At 38.1% G+C, this 19867-nt stretch overlaps 3 protein-coding genes across 3 annotated transcripts; all 3 read right to left on the reverse strand.

Annotated features, from left to right (window-relative positions):
• Nucleotides 1–1669: 1669 nt before the first annotated feature.
• Nucleotides 1670–2623, reverse strand: LOC107288433 (olfactory receptor 8S1-like). Its single transcript, XM_015817054.1, has one exon. The coding sequence runs from the start codon at nt 2621–2623 to the stop codon at nt 1670–1672; it is 954 nt and encodes a 317-aa protein (XP_015672540.1).
• Nucleotides 2624–6372: 3749 nt separating this feature from the next.
• LOC107288435 (olfactory receptor 1052-like) lies at nt 6373–12308 on the reverse strand. The gene is made up of 2 exons (XM_015817055.1): nt 12278–12308; nt 6373–7337 (listed from the first exon to the last, which is right to left on the reverse strand). Exons 1-2 carry the CDS (start codon nt 12306–12308, stop codon nt 6373–6375), a joined length of 996 nt encoding a protein of 331 aa, XP_015672541.1.
• A 4327-nt stretch (nt 12309–16635) lies between these two features.
• On the reverse strand, nt 16636–17589 carry LOC107288436 (olfactory receptor 8S1-like). Its single transcript, XM_029284353.1, has one exon. It carries the CDS (start codon nt 17587–17589, stop codon nt 16636–16638), a length of 954 nt encoding a protein of 317 aa, XP_029140186.1.
• Between the last annotated feature and the right edge of the window lie 2278 nt (nt 17590–19867).

Genomic DNA, 19867 nt, shown 5'->3' on the forward strand with positions numbered 1-19867 from the left:
GGGATCACCCTGATCTCTGGGGGCAGTTCGTTCCAGAGGGTGGGGGCTCCCACAGAGAAGGCCCTCCCCCTTGGGGTCGCCAGCCGGCACTGTCTGGCTGACGGCACCCTGAGGAGACCCACTCTGTGAGAGCGTACAGGTCAGTGGGGGGTAATCTGTGGCAGGAGGCGGTCTCGAAGGTAACCAGGTCCGATGCCATTTATAAAATAAAATAAAATAAAATAAAATAAAATAAAATAAAATAAATAAAATAAAATAAAATAAAATAAAATAAAATAAAATATAAAATAAAATAAAATAATAAAATAAAATAAAATATAAAATAAAATAAAATAAAATAAATAATAAAATATTAAAATAATAATAAAATAAAATAAAATAAAATAAAATAAAATAAAATAAAATAAAATAAAATAATAAAATAAAATAAAATAAAATAAAATAAAATAAAATAAAATAAAATAAAATAAAATAATAAAATAAAATAAAATATAAAATAAATAAAATAAAATAAAATAAAATAAAATAAAATAATAAAGTAAAATAAAATAAAATAAATAAATAAAATAAATAAAATAATAAAATAAAAAGTAAAGTAAAGTAAAGTAAAGTAAAACAATCCATAAAGCCACTTAATCCTAGGACAATGATTTGTCTAAAACAAATTACATGGATTATGACTAGAAATTCAATAAGACAACAAAAGAAATTAAAAATTGTTCCATGAAATATATATATATTGTTTTATTTAGGACTGAATAATTGAAAGTTACATCTCTTTAGCTTTCAATCATAGCTTCAACAACTTTAAATAACAAAAAAATAATATACTGTTCGTTGAATCTCTTTTAATCATCACTTTTAAAATATATGAGTTCACAAATATCATGTATACTTGTAACTTTTTATATGAAATGATGATTTCAATGTTTCTGTTAAAAAGACATATCATAATGGTGCAGATTATATTGCATTCTTATTTACTTTAAATATGCAGTTGTTCTTATATAAACACATTACTACTTGTTTATAAATAAGCATTTTTAATATTTAAAAGATGTGTTATAACATACTTTGAGATGTATGAAAAAGAATTGTTTTAAATGATATTTTATTATGAGTATGTGCTTTTATAGATTTTTTTACTGATAAATACACACACAAAAACACATATACATATAGTTAGAAAATGCCTACCTTGTTTTGATTGGGTAATAGCACATTAATTCAGCAACACAATACTGGGAGACTATATCTGGTAAAGATAAAGATTATCCTTCTCCAGTAATGTCTCACTCTACAGGGCAGTGGTCATCTCTGTTTCCTAGCTGAGGGAGCCAGCATTATTCAAAGATGCTTCTGTGGTGATGTGGCTAGCATGACTATATGTGAAATGCATGAAATGCTGTTAAATTCCCAATGAAGTGGTACCTATTTATCTACTTGCATTTGCATGCTTTAGAATTCTTAAGTTGGCAGGAGATAGAGCAAGAATGGGTGCTCAGCCCGTCACACAGTACTTAGGTCTAAAACTGCTGACCTTCCAGTCAACAAGCCCAATGTCTTAACCACTAGGCCTATGCATTCTGACCTGCTATAATGGTAATCTTTTTTATTATTTAGTGGTGGATCTTTGCAAATATTAACAACTCTGCATATTGTTCCAAAATTATGGAATGGTCTTACACTTTCCAAACATTTTCAATAGAACAGATCTGATTTCTTTGTTTTTCAGGCTATATATAATTGGGTTTAACATTGGAGTTAAAATCCTATACTGAATAGATATCACTTTGTCCAGATCCATGAGTGATTCTGAATTTGGCTTCATATAGCGAATCAAACCTGAAATGTAAAATAAGCCCAGAACGATGAGATGGGAGCTACATGTGGAAAAAGCTTTCTGCCTGCCTGCTGATGATTTAATTTTCAGGATGGTTAAAATAATATAAATATAAGAGACAAGGGTTATAAGAAATGAACTGAAACCAAACAACAACACAGAGATGAAAAGAACAATGTAATTAGAAAAGGTGTGTGCACATGACAAGGCCAAAAGTGTAGGAAGTTCACAAGTATAGTGTCTGATTATATTGTTGCCACAAAAATGAAGATTTTGCAAAGGTACTACATTCACCATAGAATAAAAGAAACCCAGGAGCCAAGCTCCACCCACAATTTTATTACATATCTCTCTTGTCAAGTATCTGTTGTAATGCAGGGGGTCACATATAGCCACATATCGGTCATAACCCATTGCTGAGAAGATACAAACTTCTGTACAGGCAATTTGGAAAAAGAAAGAAATTTGTGCAATGCATCCTTCCCAGGAAATTGTTTTCTGCTTCATTAGGGAGTTTACCAGCATCTTGGGAACAGTGACTGAAGAGTAGCAGATGTCAACAAAAGCTAAATGGCTGATAAAGAAGAACATGGGGCTCTGAAGGTGAAGATCAGATTTGATCACCAATATAATAACCATATTACCCAAAATTGTGAATAAATAAATGATCATGAACAAGAGAAGAAGAAAATCCTGTACCAGTGGATCATTAGAAAGACCCAACAGAATAAAATCTGTTATCATAGTTTGATTTCCTAGATGAGATGATTTAAGAATCATAGGATCTATCAGAAAAGAAAAGAAAAACTATCAATCTTCAAACTAATGTTGAAAACTACATGGGAACTCATTATTGCTGAGTTTCTACTTTCATTTCTTTCATCAAAGGGCAAATTTAAAAGTTGCTTTTTCAATTTCATGATGTGCTTAGACATTTTCATGACATTTTAATTCATTAACTATTTCAGAATATGTTTTTAATTGTAGTTTGACATCAATCTGTGCATTTATGAAACGAGACATACTCCAAGTTTACTGCATAAAAATTAAAGTTTATTGTACATGAACAAAGCATTTCATTTGAATTAAAGACCTCTTTATCTGACAGAACGGCATTGTCTAAAAAATAGTCTTAAGGAAAAGACTGACACAAATAACTACATATTTCTACATGTTTATAATGCACAGATTTCTAGACCTTCAAACATGAAATGTTAAACTGTTGCCCTAGCAATTCTTTGGCAGAACTGTCTCCCTTCCCTTCTCTTCCCTTCCTTCTAACAATTGGTAATGATTAATCATGCTGATATTTTTTTTTTATCTTAATCAAATGTTGCCAAATGAAGATGTCTGCTGTGAAAAATTGGAAAAAAGCAAGTTTGAAGATTTTGCAAAATATCAAAATAGATGTTATATATACATTATTGTTGTTTCTTCCAAAAGGAGAAGAATGTATCAATTTTGATAAGATTATACCTTTCTTCATTAAGCACCCTATTTTCACTCTGAAAATTTTCTCATACAAAATTTATTGACATGTAAGTCAAGCAAAAAATGTACTGAACCTTACAGAATTAGCCCTGCTAATCCCGTGAAACCTAACTATTGCAATTCAAATTAGATTTGATTAAAAGAGTCTTTTAATTTCAATTTCCATTTGTTTTCCAATCATCTTATTAATTAATTTTGCTGAGTGTTGCACTGAAGTGTGAAAAAGACCCAACCTGTATTAGAGAAATGGTTCCTAAAACCACTTTCTTTCCTTTAAATCCCAGGATCTACATCAGACATGCATTTACCTGTAGGAAGTAGTTCTGTTACAGTGGAGAAACAGTCTGTATCTCTGCTTCCTTGCCTAAATAACCAGGTGCTCTTTTCTTGGAATAATATAATAAAAAAGGCATGAGTCCATACCAATATTCCTTAAAGAATTCAGGGCATGTGAAATCAATTGGGAATATATTGTTCACAAATTAAAATAGATGAAGGGTAGACATGTTAAAGATATTTCGCTTTGTTTTTCCTATCTTTATTATCATTTAAAGGAACAGTTTACACACACACACACACACACACACACATACACAAACATATTTGCTGAGGGATGAGTCCAGGCAATCACCAGGTGATAGTATTGATTTGCAGCCACATATCAAAGAATCCAACCTACTTGAATTCTACTTTTAATATCATCCTAACTACAGCTTTCTTGTCAAGTATTATGGAATCTCAAGGTTCTTCATGAATATCAAGGGTTGTACAAATAGAATTGTTCAGGTTAAATATGCACTTTTAAGGGAGGAACAAATAAGGTTATCCAACCAAGAGTGAAGAATTGGATTAAAATAAGCAATAGCCCTCACTGAAACAGGGGGAACTCTGTTGGGCCAGGCTGCTATTTCTGCAGACTTTTTGGTGAAATTGTGGCTTAGTTTCAGGTCCAGTAGGTATATAATGGTATGCTATCCTAAAATATAAAATACAAGGAATAAAACTATAGCACCTATAATTTATCATGAAGGTTTAATAAAGGCACTATGGATAGTAGACTTTAATATCTTGCATAAGCTCAACGAGTTGTGGAGAAGGGGAGAAGGAAGGAGATCAGTGAAATGGTGAAAGAAGAATCAAGGGGGTCATGACATAAGCTGCAACCTTCTGTACTTGTGTTGATGCATACAAATACGAAAAAGACAAAGCTTGGAGTCTTACCCTGCTCCATCAATATGTTGAAAATAGAAGGCTGCTGAAGATGCTGCTGAGAAAAGCCACAATCTTACTCTCCATGTGCTGAAACATATGGACTAGCACAGATAAGGATATTTGAATATAAGATTGTGGGTCTTAGTTATCCAGAAGACATACTGTATAACATCTAGTAAAACCACTCAGGGCATCCAGAAATATTGCTAATCAACAGCAATGTCAGAATTATTATTATAAAAGATAAAGCCCCAATGTGTATCAGTTGTTTAAGAGCAAAATTTAACATTGTTATAGGAAAATGTATTATTAATTTACTTTGAGTTTAATGTTTTAACGTTTTAATATTTTTATATTTATTATGTTTTGTTTTCTCACTTCTTCCCTTCCCCCTTCCTTCCAGTCAGTGTTGATACATGACAATTGCCTGGACATGTCCCTGCAGTTTTCTTAGCAACATTTCAGAAGTGGCTTAATCTTGCCTTCTTCCAGGCCTCGGAAGGAGTAGCCCAAGCTAACCTTACTGCTTCAAATTTCTAATTATAATTTATTATTTATTAAACAAATGTATATGGCCACCCAACTCATACATAGATGATTCTGCATAACAGTACAAACCACAACATAAAAAACATAATCCCCCCCCCCCCCATGTACCTGGAAGCAGACTGGCAGCCAGTGCAGCTCCCACTTTAGGCTTGTGCAAAATTGTGTGGGACATTGCATTCTGCATATTACATATAATTTATTGACTACTCCATTTGTTTTAGTGTTTAAGCTCAATTCTTATACACTTACATTTAGAAAAGTATCTTTGAAAAAAATGATTACATGCTTTAATATAATATATATTTCAGGATACATTCTTTGAGAAATAAATTTAAAACATTATATTTCAATGTCTGTGCAAACTTTCTTACCATCTTGTATTAAAATAAATTTTGAAATTAGATGAATCATATATGTTTGAGTGTGCAGATGCACAAAAAGAATCAGAGAAAGGTATGAATCAAGGAGAACCGCTCGGACCTTAAGCTAACGATAGGATTGAAACATACATATAATTGTACATATAATTGTATATATAATTGTATTGTGTAGAAGAATGAGGTTTATATAGAGGTTAAGGATGATGTATTAAGTTTTTGTATCACGAGAAACAAATTGTTAGGAATATTTACTCTGGAATGCCACGTATGTCCATTTTTATTTTAATTGTATTATAAATAAAAAACTTTAAAAAAAAAAGAATCAGAGAAAGATTATATTGTGTTGAATTTAATGTATAATAAATATATATCAACTGTCAAGATAGCAATAGCAACTGAAAAATAGCTTTGTGATAAATACATGTAACATATTTGCTAAGACTGTTTTCAGTGACAACCATAGGGAGATATAAAACCAATGTTATTTTCTAAACAAAATACATTATAATATTCTTAAATTCTGATATTAAATAATAGATTCCAATTTCCCAAACATATGTGCTGATTGCATCATGATGTAGAACACTTTGCATATTCTGTTTGTTTAACCTTACAGCTATTATATAACCACATAAAATAGGTTTAGAAATGCATATTGTTTAGGAACATTCATGTGCACTGCATAATTCAAGGAAAAATAGAGAAAAGCAATGCATTCTAGGGAGGAATATATATTTTATGGACATATATACGTATATAATCTCATATCTCATATCCGCTCCCAATGCAAAGAATATGTGAAAAGTAGCAACCCTCTCTTCCGCTGCATTATTAATTATTTTTATCTCTAATTTTTGAATTTGTAGACATATTAAATGAGGGGTTGCGAGTATTGTTTCATGACAAAAAAAAGACCTTACACTTTCCAAAGAGTTTTTCCACACCAGATAGGATCTGTTTGTTTTTCAAACTATAGATAATTGGGTTTAACATAGGAGTTAAAATGCTATACTGAATGGAGATTACTTTGTCCAAATCCATTAGTGATTCTGAACTTGGCCTCGTGTAGTGAACAAATGCTGTAATGTAAAATAGGCCCACAACAATAAGATGGGAGCTGCATGTGGAAAAAGCTTTTTGCCTGCTTGCTGATGATTTTATTTTGAGAATGGATGAAATAATATTAATGTAAGAGACCAGGGTGAAAAGAAATGAGCTGAACCCAAATGCCAACACAAATATTAGAAGAACAATATAATTAGTCAGAGTCTCTGCACAAGACAAAGGCAAGAGTGAAGGAAGGTCACAATTATAGTGTCTGATGATATTGTTGCTACAAAAATGGAGATCTAGCAAAGGCAGGACATTCCCTATGGCACCCAAGAGACCCAGGAACCATGCTCCACCCATCATTTTATTGCACTTCTCTTTTGTCAAGTATCTGTTGTAATGAAGTGGATTACATATGGCCACATAACGATCATAACCCATTGCTGAGAGGATGAATACTTCTGTGCAAGAGGTTTGTAGAAAAAAGAAAATCTGTGCAATGCATCCTTCCCAGGAAATACTTTTCTGCTTTGTAATAAAGTTTGACAGCATCTTGGGAACAGTGACTGAGGAATAGCAGATGTCAACAAAAGCTAAATGGCTGAGAAAGAAGAACATGGGGGTCTGAAGATGAAACTCAGACTTGATCACCAATATAATTACCATATTCCCCAAGATGGTGACTAAAAATATGATCATGAAGAAGAAAAGAAGAAAATCTTGTATTTTTGGATCATTGGAGAGTCCCAAAAGAATAAATTCTGTTATTATAGTCTGATTTTCCCACTCAAATGTCTGAGGGATCATAAGATCTGTCAGAATAGGAAACAAAATTAATGAAACTTCAAATTAAAGTTGAAAGTTACACGTGAATGTGTTATGTTGAGTGTGCTACATTTTATTTCATTTCTTTCATCAAAGTTAAAATGTAAGGGTTGGTTTTCATTTTCATAATATGTTTAGCTGTTTTCATGACATTTTGATTCATTAATTATTTTAAAAGGTACTTGTACTTAGTATCAATTTATATATCCATCTGGGCATTGATGAAGTGACATCCACCAAGTACAAGACTTGAAAATTAAAATTTATAAAATATAAAATAAAAAAATGCTTAAATTAAATTACTCTTTAGGCTAATGTCAAGAAATCATGCTTTCATATTAAGAAAAACTGGTCTTATGGAGAAGACTGATAGAGATAATTATACATTTCTATTTATGGAGAATGCAGAGATTTCCTGAATTTTTCTGACCTTCCATCTAGTAATAATTAGACTATTGAATTATGTGTATAATTTCTTTTACTTGAGCCATGTTGTGATTAATTTGAAAAAGGAAACATTATATAATTGTAGATTTTGAAATATATCTAGTGTAAAGAGATATGGTATATATCTCATCTTTGTTTCTTCTAAATGGGGGAGATTGTCTTAAAATTTTAATAGAATTAACTTTTTTTTCCCTAAAAAGCACCGCGGGTGCAGCCCACTAATTTTGATCTGAACACCAGCTTATACATAATGTACTGACATGCAACAGCAGGGAATAACACTGAACTTTAAGAATGAGTAGAATTATTCTTACTGATCATTTAAAAGGAAGTTCTTTGCAACGACAACCTATATGCAAGCCAAATAACCCAACTGAAATATCATAATTTAAGTTTGATTATTCTGAGAAAGCCTTTCCCTGTTTCTGACTCAATTTTAGTTCATTATTTTGAATGTGGCACTAGAGTACGAAAGAAGAACCAACCTGTATTAAAGAACTGCCTTATTCATAAAAATGGTGTCTTTCTTCTGACCTCTAGTCCAGGCAGGACATGCATTTGCTATTTTTGAAGTTGTTCTGCTGTACTCAAGAACACTCTTTATCTTTGCCATCTTTGTCTAAATGACTGGGAGCCTTTATTCCAGCAAGATAATAAAAAAGGCACCATTATTCCTTCTGGAATTCAAGGCAGAAGAGACCACTTGGGAATACACGATCCCTAGATTAAAATACATACAGTGTAAATATGTCAAAGATATTTTGCTTTGCTTTGCTTTTCGTATCTTTTTTTCATTGGAAGTCATAGTTTAAACCGCAAACATAAACACACTGTCAAGCCCTCCAGACTAGACATACACAGGGTGGTGGTGGTGAGGACTGAACACAGGGCATTCGCCAGACCTGGAGAAACCAGGAAAACACAGGCCGATAAAAAACGGGCACCACAAAAACCCTTCCAGGCAGGGGATATGGTGTATTTGACCACCAAGTACTAAAAACTGCACCTGCCATGTAGGAAACTGGGGCTGAAATATGTAGGGCCATTTAGAGTGCAAGAGGTCATCAATCCAATTACCGTACATTTGCAACTTCTCCACAGTCTCAGCAAAGTACACCCGGTTTTTCATAGTAGCCTGTTGAAGCCGGCGGTAGGGTCATCATTCAGATGCATAAAACCACCACCGGGTCCCATTGGGGGGGATCAATACGAAATCAGGAAAATACTCGATTCCCACATTCACCACGGTCATGTACAGTATTTGGTGAGGTGGAAGGGGTACCCGATATCAGAGGCCTCTTGGGTAGGGGAAGCGGATGTCACAGCTCCTCGGCTATTGTGATGGTACCACAGCAAATATCCTCACAAGCCAGAGGGTACTTTACTAGTGTCAGCCTCCAAGGCACGTGTCTAATTTCATGTCTTTCCATGCTTTCCAGGAGGAAACCTGGTAGAGGGTCCACCTTTCAAGCCCTCCAGGCTCGACATACACAGGGGGGGGGAAGGCGAGGATGGAACGCAGGGCAAAGACCGTTGGCAGCACTCCACCCATCTCCAGCTAGCCAAAGCCTTCGGCCACCAATCAGCTGGTGTGTGGCCACACGCCAGTTGTTCCCGGCAGCATTTCCTGCCTGCCGAACAGCTGATGGGCTGACGGGCTACCGGGCCACACGTCAGCTGTCCCTGGTGGCGTTTCCTGGCCTGCCGAGCAGCTGACGGGTTGCCGGTCCCCTGGGCAGTTGGGGAACCGATTGTGGAGTGTTCCAGCCTGCTGAGGACCTGCGAACTGCCAGAAAGCAGATAGCTGTGGACTTACTAGAACAGCTGCCTCAGCAGCAGAGAGGACGTTTGAAGCTGGCTGGGATGAGGAAAGCTGAGAGCCAGCTACCAATGGCTGGGACGAAAGGGCTGGTGGGCATGGCTGACGGTCATTTGAGGCCTCACGGCCGAATGCTGTGTAGATGGTGGGGGCTGGGGTTTAATGTGTGTGCTGTAAATACAGCACTGGGAGGCATGGACTTTGAAAGCACTGTTTGTTTGACCTGCATGCCGAAGATTCCTCTTAGTAAAACGACACCACCTGTGAACTGATTGACTCTGAGTCTTTATTGCCAGATGTGAGTTAGGATCTTGGACACACACACACACACACACACACACACACACAAAACCTAAAGAATGAAAGGTAGGGGGAAGTTGGGAACACTTTTGAATAACCTCTAATCCTACCTGAGGGATAGTTTGATGTTTAAGATTACACACTAGGCTAGAAACCAGGAGACTGGGAATTCTAGTATTGCCTTACGTACAAAGTCAGCCTGGTGACTTTGAGCCAGTCACTTTCTTAGCCTTGGGAAGAAAGAAATGGTAAATGCTGCATTGGGAAGAAAGAAATGGTAAATGATGCATATCTCCACCAGGCCTCCATTTGCAGAGAACAGAGGCCTAAAGTACTGTAAGAACAGAGGCCTAAAGTACTGTAAGATCAGAAGCATGAGATCTCGCACCACTGATCTTGTGTGATCTTGCAGTACTTTAAACCTCCATTCTCTGCGAATGTACAAAAGGAAGCCGTAAAACTGTCAAGAAAGGGATCTCTTGATCTTTGCAAGGTGAGTATCCATAGGCGTAGTGCCTTGGGAGACCCAGGGCGGGGAAGGGAGGGAATAGTCAGGGTGAATTTTGCAGCATCACAATGGTCATTCGTAAAGGTGAACGACTGCCATGGTTTGGCAACATTTGTAATTTCAAGACTAGGGGCGCTTATCATGTAACTTTAAACATTCACTAAGGGAATGTTCATAACTCAGGGATTACCAGTATAAAACAGATAAATATATGTGGATATTTTTTCAAGATCAAACAATGGGATTACATTTTCCCAACAATTTCACCAGGGCACATTTGATGTCTTTGTTGTTCAGGCTATATATGATCAGATTTAAAAAGGGAGTAAAAATATTGAATGGAAATCACTTTGTCCAGATTAATGAGCAATTCTGAATTTGGCTTCATATATTAAAACAAATGTAATGTAATGTAGATCTAATGTAATGTAATGTAAAATAAGCCCATCACAATGTGATATTGTGGAATTTTAATGGTGTAAATCTCCTGGAGTCACTATGTATGAGTTGAGTTGCCATAGAAATATGTTAAACAAAAATAAATAAATAAATAAATAAATAAATAAATAAATAAATAAATAAATAAATAAATAAATAAATAAATAAATAAATGAATGAATGAATGAATGAATGAATGAATGAATAAATAAATAAATAAATAAATAAATAGCAGAAAGGGGGGATGGGCAAAGCATTCTCATTCAGAGTGACCAGATTCTTCAAAAATATTATTGTCTTTTCAATGAGTAACAACACCACAGGAAGAACAGAGATGATGAGACCCCCTCACTTTAGTCTATTTATCTTTTTGAACCAGTTTGAGCCAGTTGGGGACCAGTTGAAGATATCTTCTGGGAATTTAATAAAACAATACTATTACTTTTTTTTAAAGTTCCTTTTATATACACCTCACATTTAATCTGTCACATCATTATGCATAATAATAGCATAATATTAAATAATGATCTTTATCTATGTTAGTGTATCACCTGCCATTATTGCAAATTTTGAAGCAGATTATTTTGTTCCATAGTTCAGCTGAGCTCTATAATGACCCCAACAGCCCACAGAACATTTCAGTCTTGAAATGTCTTGATTTGGAAAAGAAAAATTGCAAATCCTTGTGGTATTGATAGGTTACACATGCTTTGTCCAATTAAAAATAAATCAGATCTGATACTTAAGTGATCTAGAAGGATCTGCTTTTTAAAAAGGTAGTAAAATAGCTTTGAGTTTATCCTGAGCCTATTGATTGTGAACTTCTGACCATGTTTTTTTTCTTCTTAAAAATATACTTTGTATTTACATGGACTTTCTGTGTGTGAGTGTGTGTTGACTTCTGATGACTGCCTAGACCATGGGTCGGCAACCCGCAGCTCCGGAGCCGCATGCGGCTCTTTGAGCCATCTCCTGCGGCTCCAGAGCCTCCTCTGCCATTTGCAGACAGAGACATAGAGAGGCTCTTGTGCTTCCCCTCTCTGTCTCTCTCTCTCATGCGGACTTGCCCCCTCGCAGGGCTCCTGTTTGGCCCTGCTGGGAGAAGGGTGGCCAGGAAGTCCCTTTCCTGGGCTGGCCCCATTCGAGGCTCATGTGACTGGGGAGCTGCACGGGGAAGCTCTGGGATCCCCGCTGGGAGCTGCCTGACGGAGCCTCCGCTAAGTGGGCCAGCCCTCCTGCAAGCCGCAGCCCCAAGGGAGAGCAGCCCCTGCAATGCCCAGACAGCGTGACCATTGGCCAACCAGCAGCAGAGATGGAGATGGACGGTCAGTGGCGGGGGGGAGGGAGGGGGATCTGAGTCCGCAGAGCACCACCGTGAAGCGACCGCAGGGCACGTGGTACGCCCCCCAGCTTACCTGTACTAGGCGGCAGTCCCGGTGGGGGCATCGCTTCCTGGGCCATCCCGGGCCGCTGAGCCGGCCACGTGTTTCCCTGGGCCGGGCAGCAGTCTTGGCTTGGGCAGCAGAGGCATCGCTTTGCGGGCCACCGAGCCAGCCATGTGTTTCCCCGGGCAAGGCGGCAATGTCAGCTGGGGCAGTGGGGACATCGCTTCGCGGGCCACCAAGCCATCCATGTGTTTTCCCGGGCCGGGCGGCAGTCTTGGCTTGGGGGGCAGAGGCATCGCTTCATGGGCCGCCGAGCCGGCCATGTGTTTCCCCGGGCTGGACGGCAATGTCGGCTGGGGCGGTGGGGGCATTGCTTCCAGGGCCACTGAGCCAGCCATGTGTTTCCCTGGGCCGAGCAGCAGTCTCGGCTCAGGCGGCAGAGGCATCGCTTTGCGGGCCGCCGAGCTAGCCATGTGTTTCCCCGGGCCGAGCGCCAGTGTCGGCTGGGGTGGAGGGCAGCCGAGCTGGCCACGCATCTCCCTGGGCCGGTCCATGGTGCCCCCGGTGTCTTCTGCTTCCTCCTCCCCCCCATACTTGCCTTCCTGGGACCTCTACCCATTTTCCCATGCCCAGAGCAAGAGAGGAAGCACTGCTTTCTGGGCATCGGAAGGGGCTTCCCCCTCCCAGCTCCCTGTCCACTGGGGCGTGGACTGGGATTGGGGCTGTGCAAATCGCAGCGCGCCTCCTTTCCTGCCACCCAGCCTGGCCCGGCTCACCCTCCTGCAGGATTTGGCCCTGGAAAGGCCGGGACAGCCGGCCGGCCAGGGAGGCTGAGCAGCTCCGGTGAGGGAGCTGCTCCCGCCCCATGGCTGGCTGGCCAGGAAACCCATCCGGCACGGGGAGCTCAGGGGCCGCCTGACCGCCGTGGGGGTGTGCACGACAGCTGCCTCCTGGTGGGCCCACTAATTGTGGGCTCCCGGCCAGCTTTCTCCGTGAGTCAGGCGCCCAGGACTCCATGGGGCCACCCCTAATTGTGCCCCGCAAGGGCCCGACCAAGACCCGGGCTGACCTCCGAAACGCCACTTGCCCAAATTCTTTCTGCCTCCTGGGGGAAGTTGCGCCTCATGGCCCAATTATTGTGGGCATCATTGTTGTGCCTCTAATCACCAAATGCCTTTGAAATGTGGGCCAGGAGAAATCTCATCCATCCTGCTGCCGAACTGAGTTGGGACCGAGGGAAAGGAGGAGAAAAAAGGAAAGCAGGCAGCACTTTGCTAGAATGGAGGGGTTGGAGGCTTTGGAGCAGGATCGTCGATGGGGGGAAAGAGAGGCTCTGCTTTTCAGGGGCGCTGCCTTGCAAGCAGCCCAAATCTCGGCCCCACGTTCAGCCGCCCCACGTGCGAAGGCTGCCACGTTGGCTGCATTCACACATGCGGTGCTTGTCTAGTTTTCTGTCATGGGGCGAACTCAGTTGCGTCGGCCTCCTGGATGCCAGCACCGGGAAGCTGGGCTCAATTCCCCTGGAGCTATTGTGGGGCGCAGCCAAGAGCGAGCCCCACAGCCACCTCACCTGTCCCGCCAGCAGCGCCCCCACCAAGACTTCGCCACGAAGCTCCCCCCTTTGCCCCACCTGAGGTCCCCCAAGCAGCGTCCAACCAAACAGCTAACAGAAGCACACAAGGCAGCCTCATTTTAATATAAAAAGTGTCTATTAAAAATTCCTTCCTAAATACACAAAAAGACCAATTGGGATGCGGGAGAGGGAGCAGTAAAAGAAAAAAAAGAGTGGTGGTGGGGGGACTCGGGGGCTGGACGAAGACGATTTTTTGGGCCAGGGAGAGGAATCAAGCAAGCAGCAGAGGCTTAGATGGTGCCAATCCGGAGGATTTGAGTGTGTTCCTCTCCAAGCAACTACCAAGGCTGGTATATTTGCATAAATGGACAACACAGGATGGGGTGGGGTTTTTTCCCTTTTTTTTTTCTTTTCTGCACGACCCTCAAAGCTGCACAGAAGTTTCCAAAACAGGAAAAGGAGGGAATAGAGAGGACACAAGGTGGGCGGGGGGAGTGGGGAGTCGCACACATGCATACATGTGCACACACACACCCTGAGGTCAGCACTGGCGTAAAGGAGCGCCTGTGGAGGAGAGAATACTGTACTTATTTGGGCTTACAGGTGGCCAGTGAGAACTCAAAAAACTTCGCTCCCTTTCCCCCTCTCTCTCTCCCCTTCTTCAGCGAAAGGGTGTATTAGCTTGTCTATTTTTTCCCTAGTTTTTTTTTTAATACAAACTAGGGTCTTTGGGTGTGTCCTGCCAAAAAAAAACCCAAACAAAACCAAAACAATTTTTTAAACTCCCCCAAACAATAGAAAAACAACTGAAAACCTCAATAAAACCCATGCTGAAATTTGCACATCACAAAACCACAACAGATGTACAAATGCAATAATATACAATTCATGATGTATAATAAAACATTATATACAATAAATAGGTTCTTGTTACTTTTTTGTCAATCTGCAAATAGATTTCTCAGTGCATATCTGACACAATTAGCTTCTCTCCTGCTTTGACTCTCTGGTCTTCAAAACATTTCAGATTTTGAATGTGTGTGTGTGTGTGTGTGTGTGTGTGTGAGAGAGAGAGAGAGAGAGAGTATACATCTTGGTGTTTGCTCTTTTGTAATTTTTCTTTTTTTCTTTTTACATTTTTGAAAAGTATTTACAATTGCTGGTTTTGTGCAGATAGAAAAGCCCCGTTTCCCTCAGCCCTCCCTCCCTCCTTGCTTCCAATGGAGAAGACTTGCGAGCTTCTCCAGGTCAGATCCATCCAGCACTAAGGGGGCAGAGAGGGACAGTAACAGAGGAGCTCGGCGGGTTGATCGGGGGTTGCTCAGGGGTTTTGCGGCTCCCAGTGTTTTGTTTTCGGTGGGAAACGGGTCCAAGTGGCTCTTTGAGTGTTTTGGCTTGCCTACCCCTGGCCTAGACAAACCCCTGCAGGATTTTTGGCCAGATTTTGAGAGTAGTTTGCCATTGTTCTCAGAGGTTCATAGGGAGCCTCACAGAGAAGGATGTAGTTTGTGCATCTTCTTAGTGCCCTGAAAGCTACCCTGCCTTTAATGTTGAATTTTAATTATCCTTCAGTCTGTTATATTTTTATATTCCGTTTTTATGTTCTCAATATTTTATTTGTACACTGCTCATAGTTCTTCTGAGAAGGACATAGGCAATTTCTAAATTTGAAAAAAATAATTTCCTCCTTCCTAGGATGACTGTCTTTGTGGAACTAGAACACAAAAGTCTCCCAGTTATTAGCCCAGTACCTTAACTATGGCACCAAACTGACTTTCCTTATTCCCTAATAATTATGTGCAGAAAGTCCTATCTATGATATCCCAAGACATGTTTTGATCTCCCAAATCATCTCAAAGTTGTTGTTCATTATTTTTGAAGGGATGTTAATTTTACACCCACATATCAAATGGCCAAATACCTTCACCAATTATACAAATATGCAAAAGTTTGATTAGATATGTCTGTTATGGTTCCGCTGCAAATACTGTATATTCTTGCTTTGACAATGTCATTTTATTGTCCTATAACTTTTTCTCAATACTAAATTGTTATATGAAATTATTTCTCTAAAGATGGTCAAAAACCAAAATAAAAGTATTTGATCTCAAAAATTGTAAACAACTTTCTTAACAGAATTGAGCTATTTCAAATGAACAAGATTCCAATAGTTTAATTATCATTTAATGAAGTAACAACCAACCTTATTTTGACAATATATAGTTTGATTATTTCATATATTTGCACCTCCCCATTCTTTAAATTGTATCCTAAGATCAGATCCTGGTACCTAATTAAAGATCAGTATAATGAAGAATTTTACATACTGCTTTCCTACTTTCTGTATAACCCAGTAGATTATAATAATTTATTTTGTTCCAGTCTCGCAAATATTCTGATATATAGCAGTAACTAAACTCTAAGAATGATTCAGTTTCCAAAGCTATTTTTTTCAGGATTCAATTTGTTGACAGTTGACTTTGGGACAATACATTGGATCATTTATTTCTTTTTAATCTTGCAGCTCAGTTGTCGTACAACTAAATCAAAATATGTTTAGAAATAAATATTTTGTAGTGAGTAATCAATTTAAACTATATGCTATAATTGAAAAGAGAGAGAAAGGGTGAGAGAGGGAAAGAGAAATACAGTAGGAGAGGAAAGAAATTACAAAATTAAATCTCATAGATACTTTCATTGTCATTTTTTTTTTTTTAAAAAAAAAACCCTGCTTAGATAGATATTAGAGCAAGACACAAGGTGTTGGGAATTTGGGGGAAGGAGCATTTCATTAACTGTAGGTATTGTTTTGTGGTTAAAGACTGGGCCTATGCTTTCTAAATAGTTTCTCTGCACCAGATAAGATCTCTTTGCTTTTCAGGCTATATATGATGGGATTTAACATAGGAGTTAAAACGCTATACTGAATAGACAATATGTTGTCCAGATCCATGAGGGATTTTGGACTTGGCTTCATGTAACAAATGATACCTGAAAAGTAACACAAGCACACCACAATGAGATGGGAACTGCATGTAGAGAAAGCTTTTTGCCTGCTTTCTGCTGAATTAATTTTTAAGATGGTAGAAATAATATAAATGTAAGAGATCAGAGTGATAAGAAATGAACTAAGACTAACTGCTAACACAGATATAAGAAGAATGATGTAATTAGTGAGAGTATCTGTACAAGACAAGGTCAAGAGGGAAGGAATCTCACAAGTATAGTGTCTGATTATATTGTTGTTGCAAAAATGGAGATTTAGCAATGGTAGCACATTCACTATAGAAAAAAAGAATCCCAGGAGCCAAGCTGTACCCACCATTTTATTACATATCTCTCTTGTCAAGTATCTGCTGTACTGCAGGGGGTCACATATAGCCACATATCGGTCATAACCCATTGCTGAGAGAATAAAACTTTCTGTACAAGCTATTTGCAAAAGGAAGAAGATCTGTGAAATACATCCTTCCCGGGATATGGTTTTCTGCTTCGTTATGAAGTTTGCCAACATCTTGGGGACAGTGACTGAGATATAGCAGATGTCAACAAAAGCTAAATATCTGAGTAAGAGGAACATGGGCATCTGAAGGTGATGCTCAGAACTGATCACTAATATAACAGCTATATTTCCTAGGATGGTGACCAAAAAAATTATCATAAACACAAACAGGAGACAATCGTGTATCTGTGGATTATTGGACAGTCCCAAGAGGATAAACTCTGTTATTCCAGTTTGATTTCCCAGCCCAGAGGATTCAGAAAACATAGAATCTGTCAAAAATATAAAACACAGTTAATTATGTAGTAAATCAAACAAACACAGACTTCAGTTAAAGATACAAGTTAATTTAAGGATTACAGTTTACTGTACATCCATATTGAGAATTGTATTATAATGTGTGTTCTGATTTTCATATGTTTCACACAATGTAATTGTTAATTACTGCCTTTCTCATTTTGACAATGCATTTTGTTGGTTGCTATAATGTTTCAGTTCATTAATATAGTAACCAGTATTTACTGGGAATATTATTTGTATCCTCATTTATGCATTTGTTAAATGAGTTAAACTTATAGATCATGTCTAAAGAAACTTATCTTAAGGAAAATGTTGAAATATATTATCTGTGACATTCCTCAGAATGTCAAAATAGAGAGATTTCAGAAAGTTGACGCACAAGGAATTAAAGTTTGGGCAATCCGTTCTGTTTCGTTTAGCTATACTACTCTTCATTTTTCAGTTCTCTGTTTTATTATTTTTGAAGTGTTAGAATTTTATAGATGATTTTTATGTATTTTGTATTTTTTTCCTTTTTGAAATAACAAAGAATTGATTTATTACTTCCTTTTTCAAGAATACTTTTTTATTATATTTAACTTCCAAGTTCTTGGGTTTGTTCCCCTCTCCCCAAGTGCTAATACGATGTGGTATGTGATTCTGAGAGTAGCCAAGTAAGACTATATAGTGGCATAAGCTGTAATAAATTGAAGAAATAAAAATTTCAAGTACCTTTTAAAGTTTCAATGTTTTTTTTTAAAAAAAACTGAATGGACGTCCTTCATAAAAGATTAAAAGATTTTCAACAGACTACCAATGTTCATTCTTCTCTGTATGTACCTGTTATCAAATTAAACAAAAGGAGAAGGAAAAGGAAAAGGATTAGATTTGATTGAATGATTATTTAAAGAAAGGCTTTCCATCAGTTTCTTCATTATTCTTATCACTAATTCTGCAAAAAGCCTTTGTGAAAAGATAATAAAACAAACGTACAAAATTACTTTGTCAATCAGATTGCTTTTTTTCTTATAAAAAAAGGAGAAGTTTTAAACGGGCAGCATTGTACTTTAGTCTTTTCAAATTTCATGCTAAGAGTGTGTGATTCAACTTTGGTACAAGATAATAGAGCCGATCCTTCATTCCTTCTGGAATTCATAGAGGCAATTAATACTATCTGGGAATACATATTCACCAACCAACCATACATATTGTTAAATAAATAAAAATAATAATATTTTGCTTCCCCCCTTTTCTCAATTACCATAATAACATCTAAAGTGTCTTTAATTTGTTTTTCATGTTGTGAGAGAAGCCAACCCCATATCAAGAGGGGCTTTAATAGGATCTACATGGTGAAAAATAATATAATGTATTGTCTAATGTGGTAAATCAAAAGGGTTTTTCCTCTGCTCATTGTAAAGGCAATAATTATTAATACATCGAAAAACTGCTTTAATGCCATTATTTATTTATTTATTTATTTGCTGTGCATCTTGCAGTTTGAGGCAATTTCAGATGGTTATGTGTATTTGTGCTTGTGTGTATTTGAGCATTTTTTTATTTATAAGATTTATATGGTTGCCCATATTAAATAACAATGTGCAACTCAAGCAACAGTAAAAACTATAAGTATAAAACAATAATAAAACAATAACAACAAACAGTTCAATGATCAAAGAAAAAGAAAAATCATCACCTCACCTTAATCATCCACATGGGATGCCATGCAGCAAACTCCAGTTAATTAGATGGATTACAACCCAGAGTTTTGAAATAGTGGGCAAATCGGAGTTCAAATGCTCCAGGTAATTGGCTTCATCCAGGGCACTGGATGAAGCTGGGTGACAAACACACTTTCAACAACCTTCCCCCAAAAATGAAGGTTAGAGATGGGGAAAAGTTGTATAGTGTGATTGGGTACAAGGATAACCTTTTAAGAATAAATTGCACCATTTCCTCCTTCAAAGCAGACAGTATCATATCCCGCAAGGAGACATTAATAACCACTTGGTCCCACCCACCTCCAAGGGGGTCTTAATGAACCAGGAGGGCCAGGACTCCAGAACACAGTTGGCCAGGCTCATAGTCATGAGAACACTGTCCATATCCTCAGGGTCCAATTTATCCCAGATAATAGGGTTCATTTCACACTTAAACTATTACATCATCATGTGTAATAATGGTAGAATATTAAACAAAATTATATTTTGTCGCATAGTTCAGCTAAACTCTAGACCTGGTCCAAGCAGTCCATGGAATATTTCAA

This window comes from Protobothrops mucrosquamatus, unplaced genomic scaffold (genome assembly GCF_001527695.2).
Source record: "Protobothrops mucrosquamatus isolate PMUCROS unplaced genomic scaffold, P.Mucros_1.0 scaffold550, whole genome shotgun sequence".
Taxonomy (NCBI): domain Eukaryota; kingdom Metazoa; phylum Chordata; class Lepidosauria; order Squamata; family Viperidae; genus Protobothrops; species Protobothrops mucrosquamatus.